The 19,579-nt window shown below is 38.0% G+C and overlaps 1 protein-coding gene across 3 annotated transcripts in view; it reads right to left on the bottom strand.

The window, feature by feature from the left end:
• LOC122799403 (zinc finger protein 271-like) overlaps positions 1 to 19,579 on the bottom strand; it is a 405,050-nt gene that overhangs the window by 290,845 nt on the left and 94,626 nt on the right. For all 3 annotated transcript variants that reach the window (XM_044068427.1, XM_044068426.1, XM_044068424.1), the window contains 2 exons: positions 13,057 to 13,179; positions 12,855 to 12,977 (listed from right to left, as the gene is read on the bottom strand). In XM_044068427.1, coding sequence (XP_043924362.1) covers positions 12,855 to 12,977; positions 13,057 to 13,179 — 246 coding nt within the window. The remainder of the gene's footprint in view (positions 1 to 12,854; positions 12,978 to 13,056; positions 13,180 to 19,579) is intronic.

The raw sequence follows: 19,579 nt of genomic DNA, 5'->3' as shown, positions 1-19,579 counted from the left end.
CTCCAAAAGGGCCTCATAGAAACAGACAACTGGTGCCAGAGCCATGGCCTCAAGCTAAACGCCAAAAAGTGTATATTCATCCCCTTTGGCAAAAACAAAGTGCCCACAAATTACCACATAGGTGGTAATCCATTAAGTACAGAAGAAGTCATTAGGGACCTGGGGACCAAAGTTGATAGCAATCTCTCATTTGACAACCACGTGGCCAAAGTGGTTAGAAAAACATTTTATATAGCCCACCTAATCATGAAGGGATTCACATCTAGATTAGGGAGGTCATCGTGCCTCTTTACTCATCCCTCATCACGCCCATAATCGAGTACAATGCCCTTTGGGATGTACCTTACCAAACACCTGCAGCAACTGGAAAGACCCCAAAAGTACCTCACCAAGAGGATCAAAGGGCTCAAACAGATGCCATATGCTGCCCGGTTAAAGAAACTCCAGCTCTACTCAGTGGCATACCGCCTGCTCAGAGGTGACCTGTGCCTGACGTATAAGGCCATGTCCAACCCGGAATTAAGGGACATGCTGCACCTCAAAAATCCAAATCCCATCGAGCTACGCTCGAGAGACTTGAACCTCAGCACTGAAATAAATAGGACATGCTGGAGGGACAGATTCATAACCCAGAGGCTCCCTTCACTATGGAATAAAATCCCAGTCCAGGTTAGGCAGAGTCCCTCATTGACTCTCTTCAAGAGGAATCTTGATGAGTGGATGGGAGATCATAGGTTTACCCCGGGTATCACTTCTGTGTCACTGTTAGACAGAGGCACACTATACTAACCTCGAAAAAGGGCATAGCAAAATTAATTTAAAATGGGTGGCGAAAGCCAAACATACTCTGGCTAGGCTTATAAATGCCCTAGGGCAGATAGCCTAGTATGAACCTATGAACCTATGAACCTATAAAACAGTCTTAAGTACCCAAACTTTGGCGATCTGCCTTCATTCTACCTCTTCACAAAGGAGGCAAAAACTACACTATCTCTAATTTCCGCCCAATTGCCCTACTCTCACCATTATCAAAAATACTTGAAAAATGTGTCCATCTTCAACTTATGCCTTTTTTAATTCAGAATCTCCTCATAACTCTTACCCAGCATGGCTTCCGCCCTGGCCTCAGCACCACTACCGCCTTACTATCCTTCTTAGACACAGTAAATCGAGCACATGATTCTGGATTACTAGTATCCACAGTACTGCTAGACCTTTCCAAAGCCTCTGATACCATCTCCCACAAGCACCTTCTCTTTCATCTCTCTAACCTTCATCTCTCCCCTGGTACCCTTTCCTGGTTCTCCAGCTACCTATCTGACAGATCTCAAGCTGTCAGATGGAAGAACTCTACCTCCTCCTTCTTGCCAACACCCACCGGTGTTCCCCCAGGGGGTCCATCCTCGGACCCATGCTTTTCAACATTTTCATTAACAACCTTCACTCAATCATCCCTGATACGACAGTTATCCAATATGCAGATGACTCTACCTTAGTCTGTGCCGCCTCCAACCTACCTGAACTCCAGACTAAAACTCAAACAGCTTTTTCCACTACCGAAAACTGGATGTACCAAAACCATCTCTCTCTCAACTCTAATAAATCCAAAATACTTCTCTTTCCTCCCTCCAGAAATTTCTCCTTTGACAAGAATGCTTTCAAAGTCCTTAGCCAAAGCAACTCTGCCATTGAAGTGGTCCCTTCTGCAAAACTCCTCGGCATTACCATAGACTAACACCTTAAATTTGATATCCACATCCAACAAAACATAAAGAAAACCCATCAAAAGCTAGGCATGCTCTATAGAAATAACCGCTTTCTCTCCAACTCTGCAAGGCAAACTATTGCTAATACCTACCTCCTACCCTCTTTATTATACGGAGCCCCTCTACTAACTAACCTATCTTCTTCCAACACCTCTAAACACGAAACTTGCTATAATAAAATCTCCAAATTCGCAACTAAATCCAAAACCTCTACTCACCACTGCCTAACCCTACAATCTCTGAACTGGCTGGAACTCTCAAACCTCCTAGACTATTTCCAACTAACCACCGCGCACAAATTAATATTCTATCCAGATAAATGCCCAGCCTTAACAAACATCCTTCCCCCTTAAATCCCAACCAGATCTCAACACCAAAATTTAATCTCTGTCCACAAACACAAACTCCCTGCAGGCCAACTCCTTCTTTCACTGTAGGCAAAAAATGGAACTCTCTCCCTCATTCACTCAGGACTACACCTAACTCTGAATCCTTCAAAACCCTACTTTTCTCTTACCTATCCACTAAACGTAAATGCTCCTGCTTTCACCCTACATAACAATCTTAAGAATTTCCCCTTTGAGCTCTCCATACTCCTGCTCTTCTCTGCACTATTACCTCTTTTTCTATTCTCTAATTAAACCTAAGCTAACATACTCAGACTAAGCATCTTCTCTCTCTTGACTCCAAGTATTGTATATATTGTAAATATCAAGTAATTCACTGATGCTTATTGTCCAGTCAGTCTAAACTTACTGCCCTGAATGTAAATACCTACAAACTGTGCTACCTATGTCAAAATTGTATTTCAATGTCAATTTATCCACCTGCACCTGATTACATATATGTATTTACCATTGCATTATGTAACCTGTGTATCCATATATGTATGTACTTACCATTGATTTATGTAACCTTTGTAACCATATTGCTTATTGGAGCTTTTCTCCCCGGGCCTCCACTGAAAATGGGCACACCACTGGCCCAGTGGACTTCCCCAGTAATCAAACTGAAATAAATAAATAAATAAAATAAATAATATCACGGCAATCTCTTCAGTAATATATGTAGGTTTTGTGCAAACACCAAATTGAACCATTTTCACAATGACTTATGCAGTAAAATCTCCAAGTATGCAGAAGTGCAAAACTGAAACATTTACCCAAGTGTCCCTTTATTAACATGTCCAAGTATGCAGAAACACAAAATTAAAACATTAACCCCAGTACCCACTTCAATTATATATTCAAGTATGCACTAGCACAAAAATCCAACATTTAACTCGTCGACCCAGTCTTCAGTACGAGCAACTAAGCAGAAACAACAAGCATGCATAAGAACAAATGGGAATCCTTTACACAAGTGACCCCTTCTGTAATATGTCCCAGTATGCAATAGTCACCCCAGCAACCACTTCAAGGATCTGTTCTAGTATGCAGAGGCACCAGTAAATAGGTCACCCAATTTCTAAAATGCCCAAGTAAAGTCAAATACCAACATGAAACATATACATAAGCAACCCTTCAGTAATATGTTGAATTAAGCATAACCATAGTAATGACACAGGACTATGGCCAAGCATACACAAGCACAGTCCTGGCTTTCCCACAACATCTACTATAAACAGTCATTCTTGCGGATGTCAATACTGATTGGTCAAAACTATCATCACATACCCCACAACTCTGCATTAACTTACGTGAGTTTCTCCAACTTATCACATCTCCCACACACATGCACAAAACCTCACCTACCAATCCTATCCTAGATTGCCACCTCTGTCACAACCCCTGCACCCTACTTTACAACCTAAGTGATCATCTTCTCACCTATATCCAAAGATACTGCCCTCAATCAACCAACTCACACTCCTACCGAGAATGTCGTAAACTCACTAACTTTAATGCCAACATATTTAACTCCACACTGGCTAGCATAAACTGGTACTTCCTCCAGCAATGCCCCCTCAATGATGCTGTTATTACATTTCATAAAATTTCCTAGATACTCTCAACTCCATAGCCCCTACCATGAAAATCAGAACCAAAGCCAATTATGCCCCCTGGCTCTCTAAAGAAACCTGATCTCTTACGCATAAAAGAGATAGTGCTTGGAAAGCTTGGACCAGCACCAAAAATCCTTTCCTCCTCCAAATCTACAGAGCACTACGGAACCTCGCCCCAAAAATAGTCAATAAAGACAAACAATCTTTTTACAATTCACCCCAATTTGGCCAAATATTTAACCTACAAAACTTCTGGGCCACCCTAAACAAGATCCTCCACCCCAGCAGCCCATCCACACCCTCCCCTTTCCCAAACAATAACCCACTGGAAACTGCCACCCTTCTCAATTACTTCATCGATACCATCCAAAAACTTACACAAACAAATCACAACTCCAACCCATCTCCACCCTTCCCTACTCCAACTAACAACACTCCCTTCACCCTGAGACCCATCTCCACAGCCTACAGTAAATCACTCCTGCTTAAGCTTAAACCCGGTTCTCCCTCTGCAAATAACTTACTGCCTATCTTCCTTAAATTTGCTGCTGAATCCATAGCCTACCCTGTATCCCTTAGAATTAATAGAGCCATTCAAGAAGCCACCGTCCCAGACATTTGGAAAGCCTTCTACACTATCCCATTCCATAAAAGCAGAAATTCCAGTGAGCCATCTAATTAATGACCCACAGCGATACTTTCCACTCTCTCAAAAATACTTGAAAAGTGCATTCATACTCAGTTAAATACTTTTCTCCTTCAGGAAAACCTACTAACTCACACTCAACATGGCTTCAGGCCAAACCACAGTACCTCTACCATATTGTTAGCCTTTACTCACACAGTAGTTGAGGCCAGAGACAATAACAAACTTGTATCTTGTGTCTTCCTCGACCTCTCCAAAGCCTCCGATACTGTTTCCCACTCCTTACACCTCTCTAAACTCAGGGATCTAAATCTCTCTGCTACTTCTCTTAATTGGTTTACCAGCTACCTTTCCACTAGGCAGCAATCAGTCAGATGGATCACTTCCTGCTCCTCCTTCCTACACATAAAATCTGGTGTGCCACAAGGATTTATCCTAGGCCCCCTTCTGTTCAATATCTTCATAAATGACCTCCACACCTTTTGCAAACAATCCTCCCTCATTCAATATGCTGACGATTCTACATTCATCTCCATCTCTGACAATATCTCTGAGATCCATACACAAACCCAAGACTCTTTCCTCTCCACAAAAATGTGGCTCACCAAAAAATCATCTCATCTTAAATCCTAAAAAAAAAACTAAACTCGTACTATTTCTTCCTCGACCTCTCTCTCACCATAAATTGACTTCTGTCATCACATCCCCTTTTCTGCTCTCCTCCTAACTTGCCACACCTCATCTCCTCACTGCTTACCTCAGCTATTCTGTACTACTCAAATACTCCCTTTCAGGAATTACTATCCTACAAACTATTTCTCATGCTATGACATATCTCCCAAATAGCATTATTTTCCAGATTCCATTCCTTCATTTTTATGCTTTGTACTACCAATAGGGAATTCAAAATTTTGTTATCTATATACCAAGCTTGCTCAAATCAAACTAAGGTATGAAAAATCATCTTGATTGTATATATGCCACTGTAAAGAAATTTTCTGTCATTCGTGGATTATGTGTTGTCATATAAAGACATGGCACTCTGATTATACATATGCCTCTGTACAGAATTTTGTTTGTCATTTGTTGTATTTGTACTGTTATGTTATGGAGCTTTTCTTCCCAGGCCTCTGCTGTAAATGGACCTTGTTCCAGTCGGACTTTCCCGGTAAACAAATGTAAAATAAATAAACATCCGTTGACAAGACCACCATCCAAGTCGAACCCCACACTAAGCTCCTAGGTACAATTATTGATGAACTTAAATTTAACTTGCATATTCAGCAAAATATCCAAAAAGAAAAACACCAAAAACTAGGTCTACTATACCGAAATAAGAAATTTCTTAACTCAGATGCTACACTCTCCCTAGCTCAGTCTGTTCTCCTCCTTCCCTCCCTTCTCTATTAAGCCCCTATCCTCACTTCCAGTCACTCCACATATTTATCTAAACCCCAACATACTTACCACAAAGTAGCCAGATTTGCTACTAACTCTCCACACAACTCACACCACTGCCTTGCACTCAACTCACTTAAATGGCTCGAATACCCCCAACAACTCCAAATTTCTCAATTTCCAATTATACATTCTGTTCTATACAAACCTACCGCCTACCTCTCTCTCTCCTCCCTTGTATCCTATTACATCCCAATCTGCACTCTACGTACATCTAATCAACAACTCCTTGACATATATAAACCTAACAAACATTTTGGAAAGTTGCTTTAGAAATGTAGCATAGCCTAAGCCTGGAATAAACTCCCGTGACATATAAGAACCATCCACCACCCCAAGCACTTGAAAAACGAGTTAAGACTGCATCAACTTAAAGTCTTGCCCCTGTCAAGACCCTACTGAATCATCTTACCTTTGCACCACCCCCCCACCACCCCCATCCTACACACCTACAATTCACTCTCCTCAAATCAATAACTCATCTAGCTAGGAGACTAAATCATACAGAAGTATTTCATACCTGTCCCTACCTAACTTCTTGTCTATGAAACATTATTATTTTACCCAATTGCTAATTTTAAAAAAACCTTGTTGATATTACAAGAATTATACTTTTATGCTTTGTATTTTCTTTTCATGTTTCTGTACAAACAAATACCTGACAACTATATTAGTATCTCTTTTTAAACTGTGTTGGTAACTGTTAACTGTGTTATTACTTCATTGTATCTGTAAAATCTGCAGAGCTTTTCTCCTCAGGTCTCCACTGAAAAAGGGCCACTGGCTCAGCTGGACCAACCCAGTTAACAAACAAACAACAACATTTAGCCAAGTGATCCCTTCATTAATATGGCCCAGTATGCAGAAACACCAAAATACAACAGTTAACCCCAGCAACAACTTCAGGTAAAACACACATTCTCCAAACACTTATATGCACACATTACCCAAATCTACTTACTTCTGAGTAGGCTGTGTCAAAATGTACCTCAAACAAGTCCATACAGCAGTAACCAATGTGGAGAACAGTGCTTTCTTGTGAATGTTAACATAACCTGTTGACTAATGCCTGTCCATGAAACAGAACCCATCCAACCGCCTACATAGGCCATTCTATAATAGATGCAAAACAGCACATGTGCCAGATGAATACAGGACCTAAACAGTCATCACTATGCACAAGGGAAAGCTGTTAACTGACCCAGTAAATGCAGACTCACAAATCTGAAGATCCTTATCTGTAAGCCTTCTGAAAGGGTGATTATGGAAATAACCATCCTACAGTCGTTTGTCCAGTTAACCACAAAGCAATTCCTTGATACAAAAATTATTTCTTTCCATCAGCAAGCCCATCATTACTTTGTCTTACGTATGGACAAGCATTACAATGACATATAAACATTATTTTGACCAGTGATCACCAGTAGTCTGACCATGTGTGCACAAGCACTTCCTAGACACACAAACAGATTGTTTCCTACATCAACCCCTTGAGGGGTATGTCTAGGTATGTACAAGCACTAAAATGAAGCATTTCCCCACATGACCCCTTCAGTATTACGGCCATGTATACACAACTACCGAAATCCAATATTTCCACACATGACCTCCTCAGTAATATGCCCAGATATGCACAAGCACAAAAAATTTAAATATTACCCAAGAATTCTCTTGACTAATTGGTTTAGCCATGTGTAAACATCTCAATGAACCATTTTCTCAGGTGACAACTCTAGTGACATGTCCAAGTATGCATAAAGACAAAATTAAATAATTTTCCCAAAAGGACCTCATTGTTAAAATTTACAAGTATGCAGAAACACAGAGAAAACCACTATCTCAGCAAGCAATTTAGTTATATGTCCAATTATGCACAAGCACAAGCCCCTCTCTTTAACTTGTCCAAGTAAGCTGAAACACCACAACGAAACATATACCCAAGGGAACCATCAGTATATGTAAAAAAAAAAAAAAAAAAAAAATCACAATCACAGCAATGAAACAGTGGCCAGTTGAACCCTTCATACACAAATATGCCTTCAAATAAGAATATTAAACTGTTTGATAACCAGTACTAGCATATTTCCATATTCACAAAATGCTCAGAACTAATTTTGAGAACACCCACTCAGACACAGAACTCATAGCCGTTTTACTAGCAGAGAAGTTTTAATCAAATCATACAACCCTACAGTCCAATATTCCCTAAACTCATATATGCCAACATTCCCCAAATCTAGACTTCTGTGTACTCTGCCTCAAACTGTCCCATTAACAAGTCCATGAAGCATTAGGCAGGGTTGAGAACAATGCCTTCTTGTGCCACATAACATAACCAGTTGACTAATGCTGGACATGAAACAGTACCTGTCACACACCAAGCAAAGGACATTCAATATTAGATGCTAAACAAGCTATGTGCCAGATGAATACAGGACCGAAATGGTCATCACCACGCACAAGGGCAAGCTGTCAACTGAACACAGTAAATGTAGACTCGCAAATCAGAAAAGCCTTATCTATAAGGCCGTGCAATATATCTTTATTGAATTGGCCATCCCTTCACGACTTTCTCTGAGTACACAAAGCACCTGCCTGACAGAAACAGGAAGTATTTATATCATCAATGCCATGAAAAAATTGTTTGTCTTAAGTATGCACAAACTATGCAATGATGCAAAATACATTACTTTGTCCAGTGATCACTTCAGCAGTCTGCCCTTTTATGCACTAGCACTTCCATGATGCACGCATGGATTATTTCCTACAGCAACCCCTTCATGATTGCATCCAGGGATGCACAAGCACTAAAATTAAGCATTTGCCCTGGTGACCTATTCAGTAAAATGACCCTGTATGCACAATTACTGAAAGAAAACATTTCCACAATGATACATTCAGTAATATATTTAAATAAGCACAAGCACTAAAAATGAAACAATTACCCAAGCAATCTCTTTAGAAATATGTTTAGGCATGTGCAAGCATGAAAAAGGACTTTTTCCCCAAGTGACACAGTCAGTAAGATGTTCAAGTATGCAGAACCAAAGGAATGAAACAGTTACCAAAGTGACCCCGTTGTTAATATGTCCATGTAGGCACAAACAAAAAACATATAACATTTAACCCATCACTCACTTTAGTAATATGTCCAAGTATGCAGCAGCACAAAAATGAGACATTTAACTAACTGACCCCTTCATTAATATGTCCAAGTAAGCACAAACACCAAAATGAAACATATAAACATATAAATAAGCTACCCTTAAGTAATATGTCCAAGTATGCACAACCACAAAATGAAACATTAAGCAAGTGAGCACCTTCATTACTACATCCAAGCAAGCACAGCCACAAATGTGAAACATTCACCCAAAGGGTCCTTCAGTAATATGTGCACACATGCACAAGCAGCAAAATATAACATTTATCCAATTGGCCCCTTCATTAATAAGTACAATTATGCAGAAGCACAAAAATACAGCATTAACCAAGTGACAGCTACATGGCCAGGTATGTACAGTCACAAAAAGGAGACAATGACCCAAGCAGCCCCTTCAGTAAGTTCAAAAATAAAGCCTTTTCACAAGTGCTACAGTAGCTATGTTCAGACTATTATTGGAATTAAGTTTTTACATTACTCTTCAAAGTGAAGTGATTTATTCATTGTCTATTCCACACATAACTTATCAAAATGGGTAATACACCAATGTTAGTGTACAGTTTCTTACATGATTCATGTTTATTCTTCTAGCCACTGCCGGAGTATGACAATGCATTGCACAGCAATTTAAGGATCTCATGCAGTGTACTCTTTATTACACCTCATATGAAGTAATATTTGATTCTGACCATATTCTAACCACAGCAACATGTCATAAACAGTGATATGAAACTTTTTAAACCTTTGAACCATGTCACATGTTGCTTCAGGGAGACCAAAAGAATTGTTGTAAGCAGTGTATTGTTAAATGGTACTTGTTTATTTTATATAGCAGTATATGTAACATGGAATGATGTATAAATGTATTTTGAATTACTGGTCAACTTGGCATGCAGACTGATCTGTTTTAGACCTCTTTGAGCCATTATGTAGAACACAGTAAAATGTTAAGGCAAATAACTTAAAAATAAAGAGTACCTATTCATTCATCAGGTTTTGTTACACTGGAAAAAACACATAGCACAGTGAAAACAAAAGCTGACTCACTTAAAACATTCAAAGTTTAAACACTGACACCAGGTTTTACAAATGGGACCCAATGCAGTAAAGGAAATATATACTGTAATGAACTATAATGCAGCTGTTGTGATACACAACATAAAAACATTTACCATACTGCCTACAGATTAACCATTTAGCAAATATGGTGTCAGAGAGTAAATTTAATGTATACATAATAACGCAGCTGTTTAAAAATTGCTGAGGATTACTTTGTCCTCTACTGCACTTATGTAGCTATGCCCTTATGTTTGCCCTGCATTACTTAGTGCTTCTAAGCATATTGTCATTTGTCTGAGTAACCTGTTCTTCTGGAAACATAACAATATGACACATTTTCATGTGTGCTTTCTATTTTGTATGTATGGCTATGCAGAGGCCAATATAACATGTAATATTGAATAAACATATAAAAGAACAAAAATATATTTGTATTTAATTAACTGTTCATTCATTCACCCTACTTTACTCAGAAATTAAAAGGAATGTAATTAGTCATGCTACCTGTACTAAAACAGAAGGAAAAAGCCGAAAGACAAACAACAACTAAGCAAAAAATAAAATCATTTAAAACATTATTTCTTTTTTAATGTCTTAATTTATTTACTTATTGCAGTACTAATTCAATCATTCAATTAATTATTTTACTTATTTATTTGAAAAAGAACTTATGTCTAACTTTGGCAGTCTAAGCACTTAATTAAATTGTTACAGGTTTAATTTCATACTACTGTACATTGAGTTTTGGGGGCATATAAGTTATGTGGAGTATGTTCAAGTTTTTTTCTAGATATTTGCCCATGACATGTCATACGTCCATAAACCAAGCAACATTATTTCAGGCTTTAAAGTGGATGGACAGATATTACAAGCTTGCTATGGTCAATACCTTTTACTGATGTTGATCATTATATTTGCCCCATATCAGCACCATACCTCAAACTCTTAGAGCAAAATATCTGGACAAAGCCAAAAATGAAAGTGGGACAAAGGCACAACAATAGGGACAATTTTTAAATATTGCTCTTACAAACTAAGAAAGTTGATAGAATAAAATGGTTTTGCATTAATCTGAATTTTGCTGAAGGGTATGAAGTCTGCAACTCAAACATCTGTTATTATTTACTAACTTCAATCTGCAATGATGTGACATTATTTTGCCAGAAAAACACAATTTTATGATAAACAAACCAAAACTATAAGGCGAGAATCTAGACATTCTGCGAAAGTTTGTACAGTTGAGAGGTATGCAGCAGAAATGAAAATGCGTTCAACTTTTTTTTTTTTTTTACCAGCTTTTTCTCTGAAGTCCTTCTTGCTTCTTAATCAAAGCTAAAAGTGCCATTGGTGCAATAGGAATCAATTAATATTATTTCCCTAAAAAGATTATAAAGCACATGCAGCTAATGGATTTCCCCTTTGAAATTTAACGGTACCTCTGTTTCAGAATTAGCACAGCCCTTGTACAATGTCACTTTTGTCTTCTGTTTTTTTTTAAAATATATATTACAATTCTGTATTTAAACTCTAGCCCCCAATAATCATGTTTTTTTTATTAAACTCACCCAGTAAAAGAAGGCAGCAAGAGCCAGAAGCCCTCCGATGTCTACTAGTATTATTTTTCTGTAATTTCCCACAAAAAGACAGCTCTTGCTGTATGTTAGCAATGTTTTAAATTCTGTAGCAACAGAACAATCCATTTCAGAAAACAAGGACGTGTAACAACAGATGAACGAACAAGAAGTTCCTGTTTCTGGCAGAGGCTGATTTTATGCATGAAGATGGGCGTGACTGAATGCAAATAATGACGGGGGCGTGCATAATTAGCGAGTGGGCGTAAACTGGGTGAAAAACTGACAAATGGGCATGTTCTACTGTAAATAACAGAAAACTGCTCTCAGACTGATAGGCGAATTATTGGATGTTCCAACAAGTGCGAGATTAAGTTTTTTATTTAAACAGGCAAGCTGTACCGCAAAACGATCACAGATAACATCAAAAACAGAAGGGGAAAAAAGGTTTGTTTACACTGAATTACATTATAAAGTGATGTGACTGTTAGGAAGAAGGGAAAACAACCATCAAATAAAGGAAACGTGCATATTCCCATAGTTGTTCTTTAAAGGTAATCTCCTACAGATGAGTGCTGAGTTATGGACTCTTAGCCTAGAAACATTAAAACATTATATCTAATAGATTTACTGTCAGTATAACATCTATTTGTCATTATGCTTAATAATTTACACTACACAAGTATTAATAAACATATTATATTAACAGAAATTTAAGCCAATTAATTAATCGACCAACATGTCTATTAAGCCTGTACCAAGGATGGTACATGAGAAAAGAACTACTATTAGGTCCATGCAGAACATTGTGATTATAATACATGTTACTTTTATACTCTATTTTTTAAATTATTTGTCAGCATGTAAACCCACCAGACACATATGCCTAGAGACAAACAAGATGTTTGCGCAGTATCACACAGTAGGAAAATGAAGACTGAGGGAGTCAAAACTAGGACTAGGAGATGAAGCTTGTTAGCAGCTTGGCTTAATCCTCTGCAGTAACTACCAAACTGTTGACTACATCACGCTTACACCAACTAAAACAGCTAAAAAAACAAATGGATTAATTACCAGTCCTACAATATTTCCTCTTCATACTCCTGGATCCAGCCAGTCTACTAGAACTTCTATGTATCATTGTTCGATACACTCTAAGCCTGAATATTCTGCTGAAAACACTTACCACTCAGGGGCATTTCAGGATAGCCTATGGGATGTCCATGCTCTTCTTTTTTTACTTCCAAAGAATGAGGTTTCTCATTGCTTTTAGACAATGATTCCAGGTGTTCAATTGGAATGTTATAACCTGTATATTTAAAAAAATACATTAACCTCTAATCAGATCTATTAAAAAGTCTCAATTTCATGCTTAAATACAAACTTACTGCTGCTGTTCTTTTCATGATGAGAACTGCGATGCTTACTTGTGTCTTTCTGATCTTCATAAGCAGGGGCATCTTCATCTTTCTTTATTAATAATAGCAGATGCTCTAATTGAATATTGTATCCTGCACATTTTAGCCAAAAACATAAATGGGAAAATAAATGTTTATTATGACCATATTATATGGTAACAAAATAACCTACTATAAAAATCTGCATTTTAATTCCTATTTTTTTTCCCCTAATAATACTGGAAAATATTCTTCAGTTCAGTATGAGCAGATAACCTATCCTGTTATAGAAGGGTAACAATTCACTATGACTGAATATGACAGCATTCAAATTAAAGATGTTCTTAGATTGAACAACACTGACACGTTGTGCTTGTTTTACAAAAAATACATGCTACAAAAAAATCATTGGATTCAAACACCCCTTCTCTCTTTTTACATGAAGTATACCAAAAAGCTACATTTTTATTTTTTTTCTGAAAAGATATTACTGTTAGTTACATAATAAAAGTTGGTTGCATGAGAAGAAAAATGGTTCTGTACATAGTATTTAAAGACAGAAGGACCAACACACTTAGATTTCCACTGCAGTACACAAACACTGCGTAGACAATTCTGGCATTAAGTAAATCAGTTACTGGCAATGTGCAGACAATATCCACAAAACAAGAATGGAAATAAGTACTACCAGAAATGAATAAAACCAAACCTTTCACAGGAATAAGTAATTAAAATTACTGGTGTTGTTTAGTCAACATTTGCAGTACTTTATATGAACTGTTATTACTTCTTTTTTTATCCAAAATCAGTTGCCAGCATTCATGATGTACACAAAAATGGAAACAGCTGCTGTTTTACTCACATCTTCAGAATATGCATTCATGATACGCATGAAAAAAGTTATGCATTACCGAGTAGTGAAACAAGACAATAAGGTTATATGTGTACACAAGTTCCCAATTTTATTTTATTTTACATTTGTTTACCATCAGTGTCTGACTGAGCCCGAAAAAGGCCCGTTTTCAGCAGAGGTCCGGGGAGAAAATATCCAAGTTACAAGTAAATAATGCTGAATAGAATTTTTTAAAAAAATGAACAACAGGTTACGTAGCAAACCGTGATACAATTAAGTTAAAAACAAATGAAAAAAATCAAAAACAACAGCAATTCAAATGGTGCAGTAGGAATGGTTAGTCATACATATTACACATTATAATCGTTGGTACTTGAATGCAACACAAGAGAAATAAAACAAAATATTAATATATGTCCACTTAGGGGAATGAGGTAACTTTCATACCACCTTAAGTAATTAGAATAAAAATATACAGTAAAAAGTTGGAGATGTTCCAAATCAAAGAGTCAAAGTGTAAAATAAAGGATGAATAGTACTAAGAATTTACTGAGGGGTCACTTGGTGATGAGCAGGAGCATAGCCAGTTATTAGTCAAATGGGCCTTGAGAAGAATTTTGAATTTGGAAGGATTGGCTGTGCCAAGAATAAGCTAGGGTACTGAGTTCCAGATTTTGGTGATGTGCTTTAAGAATAAGGCATCCCCATAGTTATTACTGGCTTTAGAGACTTCCAGAAGAAGTTTGTTGGATGAGCGTAGGGGTCATATTGCTTGTGTAGGGTTTTACTAGGTTTTTAAGTATCTGGTGGGTAGATGATGGAATGGCAAACTAAGTTTTTTGAGGCATAATAGGTTCCAGCCATTCTAGTTTGTGAAGAGCTGAACAATGATGTGTTCTGTATGGGAGGCTGGTGGCAAACCTGGCTATTTTGTTGTAGCAGGCATCCGGTTTATTTAGATTTGTTTTCTTTAAATTAGTGAATATTGGAGAATCATATAACCGAGTGGATAGTAGATGGCTTTGGGCAACATCTATTTTGGTGGCTTGGGTGAGGAACGGTTTGGCTCTATAGAGTGTCCTGAGTTTTATGTGGATTTTTTTATTGATTGGGATATGTGTCAATCATAACTAAGTGATTTGTTGATGGTGACACCCAGTAGTTTTAAATTGGCTCTGTTTTGGTTTTGTTAGTGGATGGTAGAGAGTGAATGGGATGAGATATTTTATTGTTGGTAAATAACAGAAGTTTGGTCTTGTTGGGGTTGAGAATTAGTTGTCTGGTGGAAAGGCAGTGTTCAACATCTGTAACTGCTTTTTGTGCTTTTTCAAGAGTAAGGGGATTGAGGTGGCAGAGCAGATGAATGTAAAATCATCCGTATATTGTATAATGTTAGCTGATGTGGTGGCAGAATTGAGCTAGTTTGTTGTTGTTGTGTCTTTCGGCTTTTCCCGGTTAGGGGTTGCCACAGCGGAACTCCGGTCCACTAATGATTGGCACTTGATTTTTACGTGCTGAGTTGCCGGCCCTAACGCACAACCTTCAACGTAGGTATGCCCATTCACACATGTCTCCACAGAAGACGCTCTAGCTGAGAATCGAACGAGACAACGTCTTGCTGTGAGGTGACAACGCTACTGCATCACCACTACCGCGAACGATTGAGATCGTTTGTAAAAATTAAAAAAAGTAGTGGGCCAAGTATGGATCTTTGGGGTACATCTACTGAGAATGGTAAGAGTGAGGTTATACTGTCTAGCCATTTAACAGCTTGCTGTCTGACAGGTAGCTATGGAACCATGACAGGGTGGAGTGAGAAAAGTTTAAGGTCGGTAATTGGTACAGAAGTTTTTGGTGAGAGATTCTGTCAAATAATTTTGACATATCTAAGAAAACTGATGAAACATAAAGGCTGTTGTGTCTTGAATGGTTGACTGTGTCTGTGAAACTAATTAGGGCAGAGGTGGTGTTATGACTGGGTCTGATGCCATGTTGTGTGTCTGAGAGGAGGTTATTGTTCAGAAGATAGGGCATGATTTCTGAGTGTATACATTTCTCGAGGATTTTGGCAAGAGGGTGGAGTACTGCAATGGGTCTGTAGTTTAACAGCATTGGCAAGGTGCTTTTTTTGTGTAAAGGGATCATATGTGATATCTTCCAGAGTTTGGTGAACGTATGGACCTACGTATTAGTAGGGAGACTGGGTAAGTGATGGTGTCAGCTGCCAGCTTCAGGAATTCTTTGGGAAGCAGGTCCTCTGCTAGACTTGAAAGTTTCAGTCAATGAGGAAGTTTGTTAATGTAGCTCACAGGTATTGGTTTAAGGTTAAATGCTACAGGACTAATGGCAGAGGTTTTGGGTACAATTAGTGGGCTGGTAGTGTTATGATTATTAGGGACAGTAGGGAATTAGTAAAGTGAGCATAGAATTGTGTGGCTATGCTTTTGGTGGTGCCTGGAGGGGAGGGGTTAGGGGTTGAGGAATGTTTGGAATTGAGAATTTGATTCATAGAGGCCTAAATTTTAGGGGGAGTTATTTTGATGTTACTGTTGAATAGTAGTTTTTTTGTCTGTTCTTATTTGCTTTTTGACTGCGTTCCTTAACTGTTGGTAGTTTTGGAGGGTTTTTTGGTTTTTGGTGGCCAGATAGTGAGATCATTATCTATCTCTTTGTTTCATAAGGAGTTTAGTGTATTTTGTAGTCATGGGATTGGTTTAGCTTTTACTGAGATTTTCCTGATGGGGGCTACTTTGTCTAGGATTTCCAGGAAAGTGTCATTAAAGTACATAGTTACATCAACTAACTGGAGGTATTTTAGTGGGGACCAGTTACCTTGTTTCAAGAGGGAGTTAAAAATATCGATGGAGAATTTCTGTGTTAAGGATTTGTTTGTATATGATTTTTTTAGGGTTTACTTTCTGTCTTAGGAGGAATGTGGGTCTGTGATCACTAAGGGTATTTGGGAGACACCCAGAGTGAGGACATAAGGAGGGTCTATTAGTAAGAATCTAGTCAAGTGTGGACCATTTCTTGCTGTGTTTGTCAATCCTAGTTAGGGTGGTGATGCTATTGGTAAAGCCGAAAAAGTTAATGTAGTCTGATGGGCTATCAGAAGAGCAGGAAGACCAGACTAGATTGAAATAACCTGCGATGATGGCTTCTTGGTTAATGTTGGCTGCTGCCCAATTACGGAGATTTTCAATTACTGTAGAATTGTCACCTGGGGGGGATGTAGACTGCGAAGATAATGATACTTTTTTATTATTTAGTTATTGATTTGATAAAAGTACTTACAAGCTGATTGGATCAGAAGGGTGGTTTTCTAATCATTCTAGGTTAAGTGCATCTTTATAAATAATTGCAATGCCACTGCCTTGCTTATTAATTATGTCTAAGTGATGAATATTGTAACCCGATGTTAGAAGTTCGCCATCTTTGACATGCGGTTTTAACCAAGTTTCAGTTAGGATGACTATGTCAAGGGTATATAGGCTGAGGCTAGTGTAGAACTGAACAACTTTGTTTAGAATACTCCTTAGGTTAATAGTTATGATTAGGAGGCTGGAGCTACTATGGGGGGTACATCATGTAGTTTTGTTGGTTGACTGTTTCTTTGTTTTTTTTTTTGTGGTGGATTTGATTGGGAGACTGACTGTAGGCCAAGGTTAGGGTGTATGTCCCCAGCCTGATTAAGTAGAGATAAACTGCATGGGAATAAGCTGACAAGGTTTGAGAGTAATTTTTAATATTTATGAAAAAAAGTTAGAAATTGGTTGGGTGGGGGTATACTCGACTAAGAAGAGTTCTGAGAGGGAGTTGTTGTAGAGATATGGTGATATTAAAGTGGTTGGGCAAGTGCTAATTGTTTGGGCTATGTTGACTAATGTGGGTGAAGAGATAATTTCAATGTGTAGTCCATGGTATGAAGTAATTAGATAAGTGGTTATTAGAAAAATAGTTGAGACTATGTAGAAAAATAACACTGTTAGTGTTTGTGGGGATTGCAGTGAGTTTTGACTGTGGATCTGGTGTAAGGTGCGGATTGTAAGGGATGGTTGACAACTGCTGGTTGCTAGTAAGGAAGTGACAGGTAGTGAAGAAAGATGTGGCTATATGAGATTGGCTAGCTGGTGGGAAGGGAATGGGTTGGTGTATGACTGGATATTGAGAGGAATGGGGAGGAGCAAAGAGGGTATAAATTAAACTGAAGTGGGGGTGGCTGAGAACGGGGGTAAGGTAGGGGAGTGGAGTGAGCCAGAGTGAAGCGAGGGGGAACAGAGCAGGCAGATCCAGACCGTGGACTGTATTTGAGAGACTGGAAAAAAAGTATGTAAGACAAATAATTTCCTTTGCTTATACTTTGGAAGATAGTTGTTTAAGAGAGAGACAAAGCTATATATGAGTGGTGTATTTGACTGCTTTCAGATAGAAAGGAATACTATCTGTAGATAAGTAGCTAAAGGCAGGAGTTGTATTTGAAAGTTAAAGTGATGAAAAGAATAAATTACTGAAAGGTGGAATGGGTAGAGGAGAGAGGAAGAAAAGAGCGCACCTTAGTGATGTACAGCTAAATTTGGATACCAATTAAACAAACTATGCTGGTTTATAAAATTAACACGGTACAGTTACTTGAAGGTTATGGCAGAAGGCAGGGCAATAAAATGGGCCGTATATTTGCTGTTGCAGTTGACTGTTGCTGGTTTGGTCAGTTGATGAGAAGGTGTGTAGGTGGGCAGAAAAATGGCTTTAATCCCTATAAATATACAATCAGATGAGAGGTGAGGGGGAAAATGTTAGGCTAAAAAGAGACAATGGGCAAATAACTAGATGACAAAGTAAAACTAGGCAAACAGTTGAAGTAAGTGAGAACAGGAGTTTGTAATGAAGGATTAAGAGAGGTACATTCATCAACACTAGGTAACAGCAATGCAGTAACGGATTCAGACAGTCCAGAAATAGACTACTGTTAAAAAACACGTTAATTACAGATGCCTCTCACACCTTTTCTCTGTCTTCTCCTCATGGCATCCTTTCTTGCAACTATTCTCATTTACCTCTTCTAATATTTTCATACCTCTCCATATAATGATAAGCTGCTATCCCTGCAGTATAAGCCATCTCAGTCATTATGGCTACATCTTACCCATAAAGCTCTGCTAAGCATAATTCAATTTGTCCATCCATGTTTTGATACTGTTAACTGCTTCTTGAACTAAATGTTGTAGCATATTCTTGCATCTATAATTATGTGTGTGTGTGTGTGTGTATATATATATATATATATATATATATATATATATATATATATATATATATATATATTTTTTTTTTTTTTTTGGTTTGTTTTTTAGAATATTCTTGTATAGGTAAATGCCACTTAAAGTCCTTCCACACAATGTCCAACCACATTTACGTCCATACTGCACTAAGCAGATGTAAATGCAATTGGCCATTGTGCAAACGACATTAAGTGAACACCCTATACAAAATATAGGGTGTTCGCTTAACATCTGTACCACTTAATGTTCTATGGTATAGAACCTATCCCGGGCATTAAACGGCAGTTACCTGTATCTGTAAATATGTTTTGTTCATTTCTTATTTGATCCTATTCACCCGGGCTGTACCTGCAAATGGTCTACTGTAATCAGTACACTACCC

Source organism: Protopterus annectens, chromosome 4.part0 (genome assembly GCF_019279795.1).
Source record: "Protopterus annectens isolate FY-2018-M chromosome 4.part0, PAN1.0, whole genome shotgun sequence".
NCBI classification, from domain to species: domain Eukaryota; kingdom Metazoa; phylum Chordata; order Ceratodontiformes; family Protopteridae; genus Protopterus; species Protopterus annectens.
This window is presented reverse-complemented; position numbering and strand designations above follow the sequence as displayed.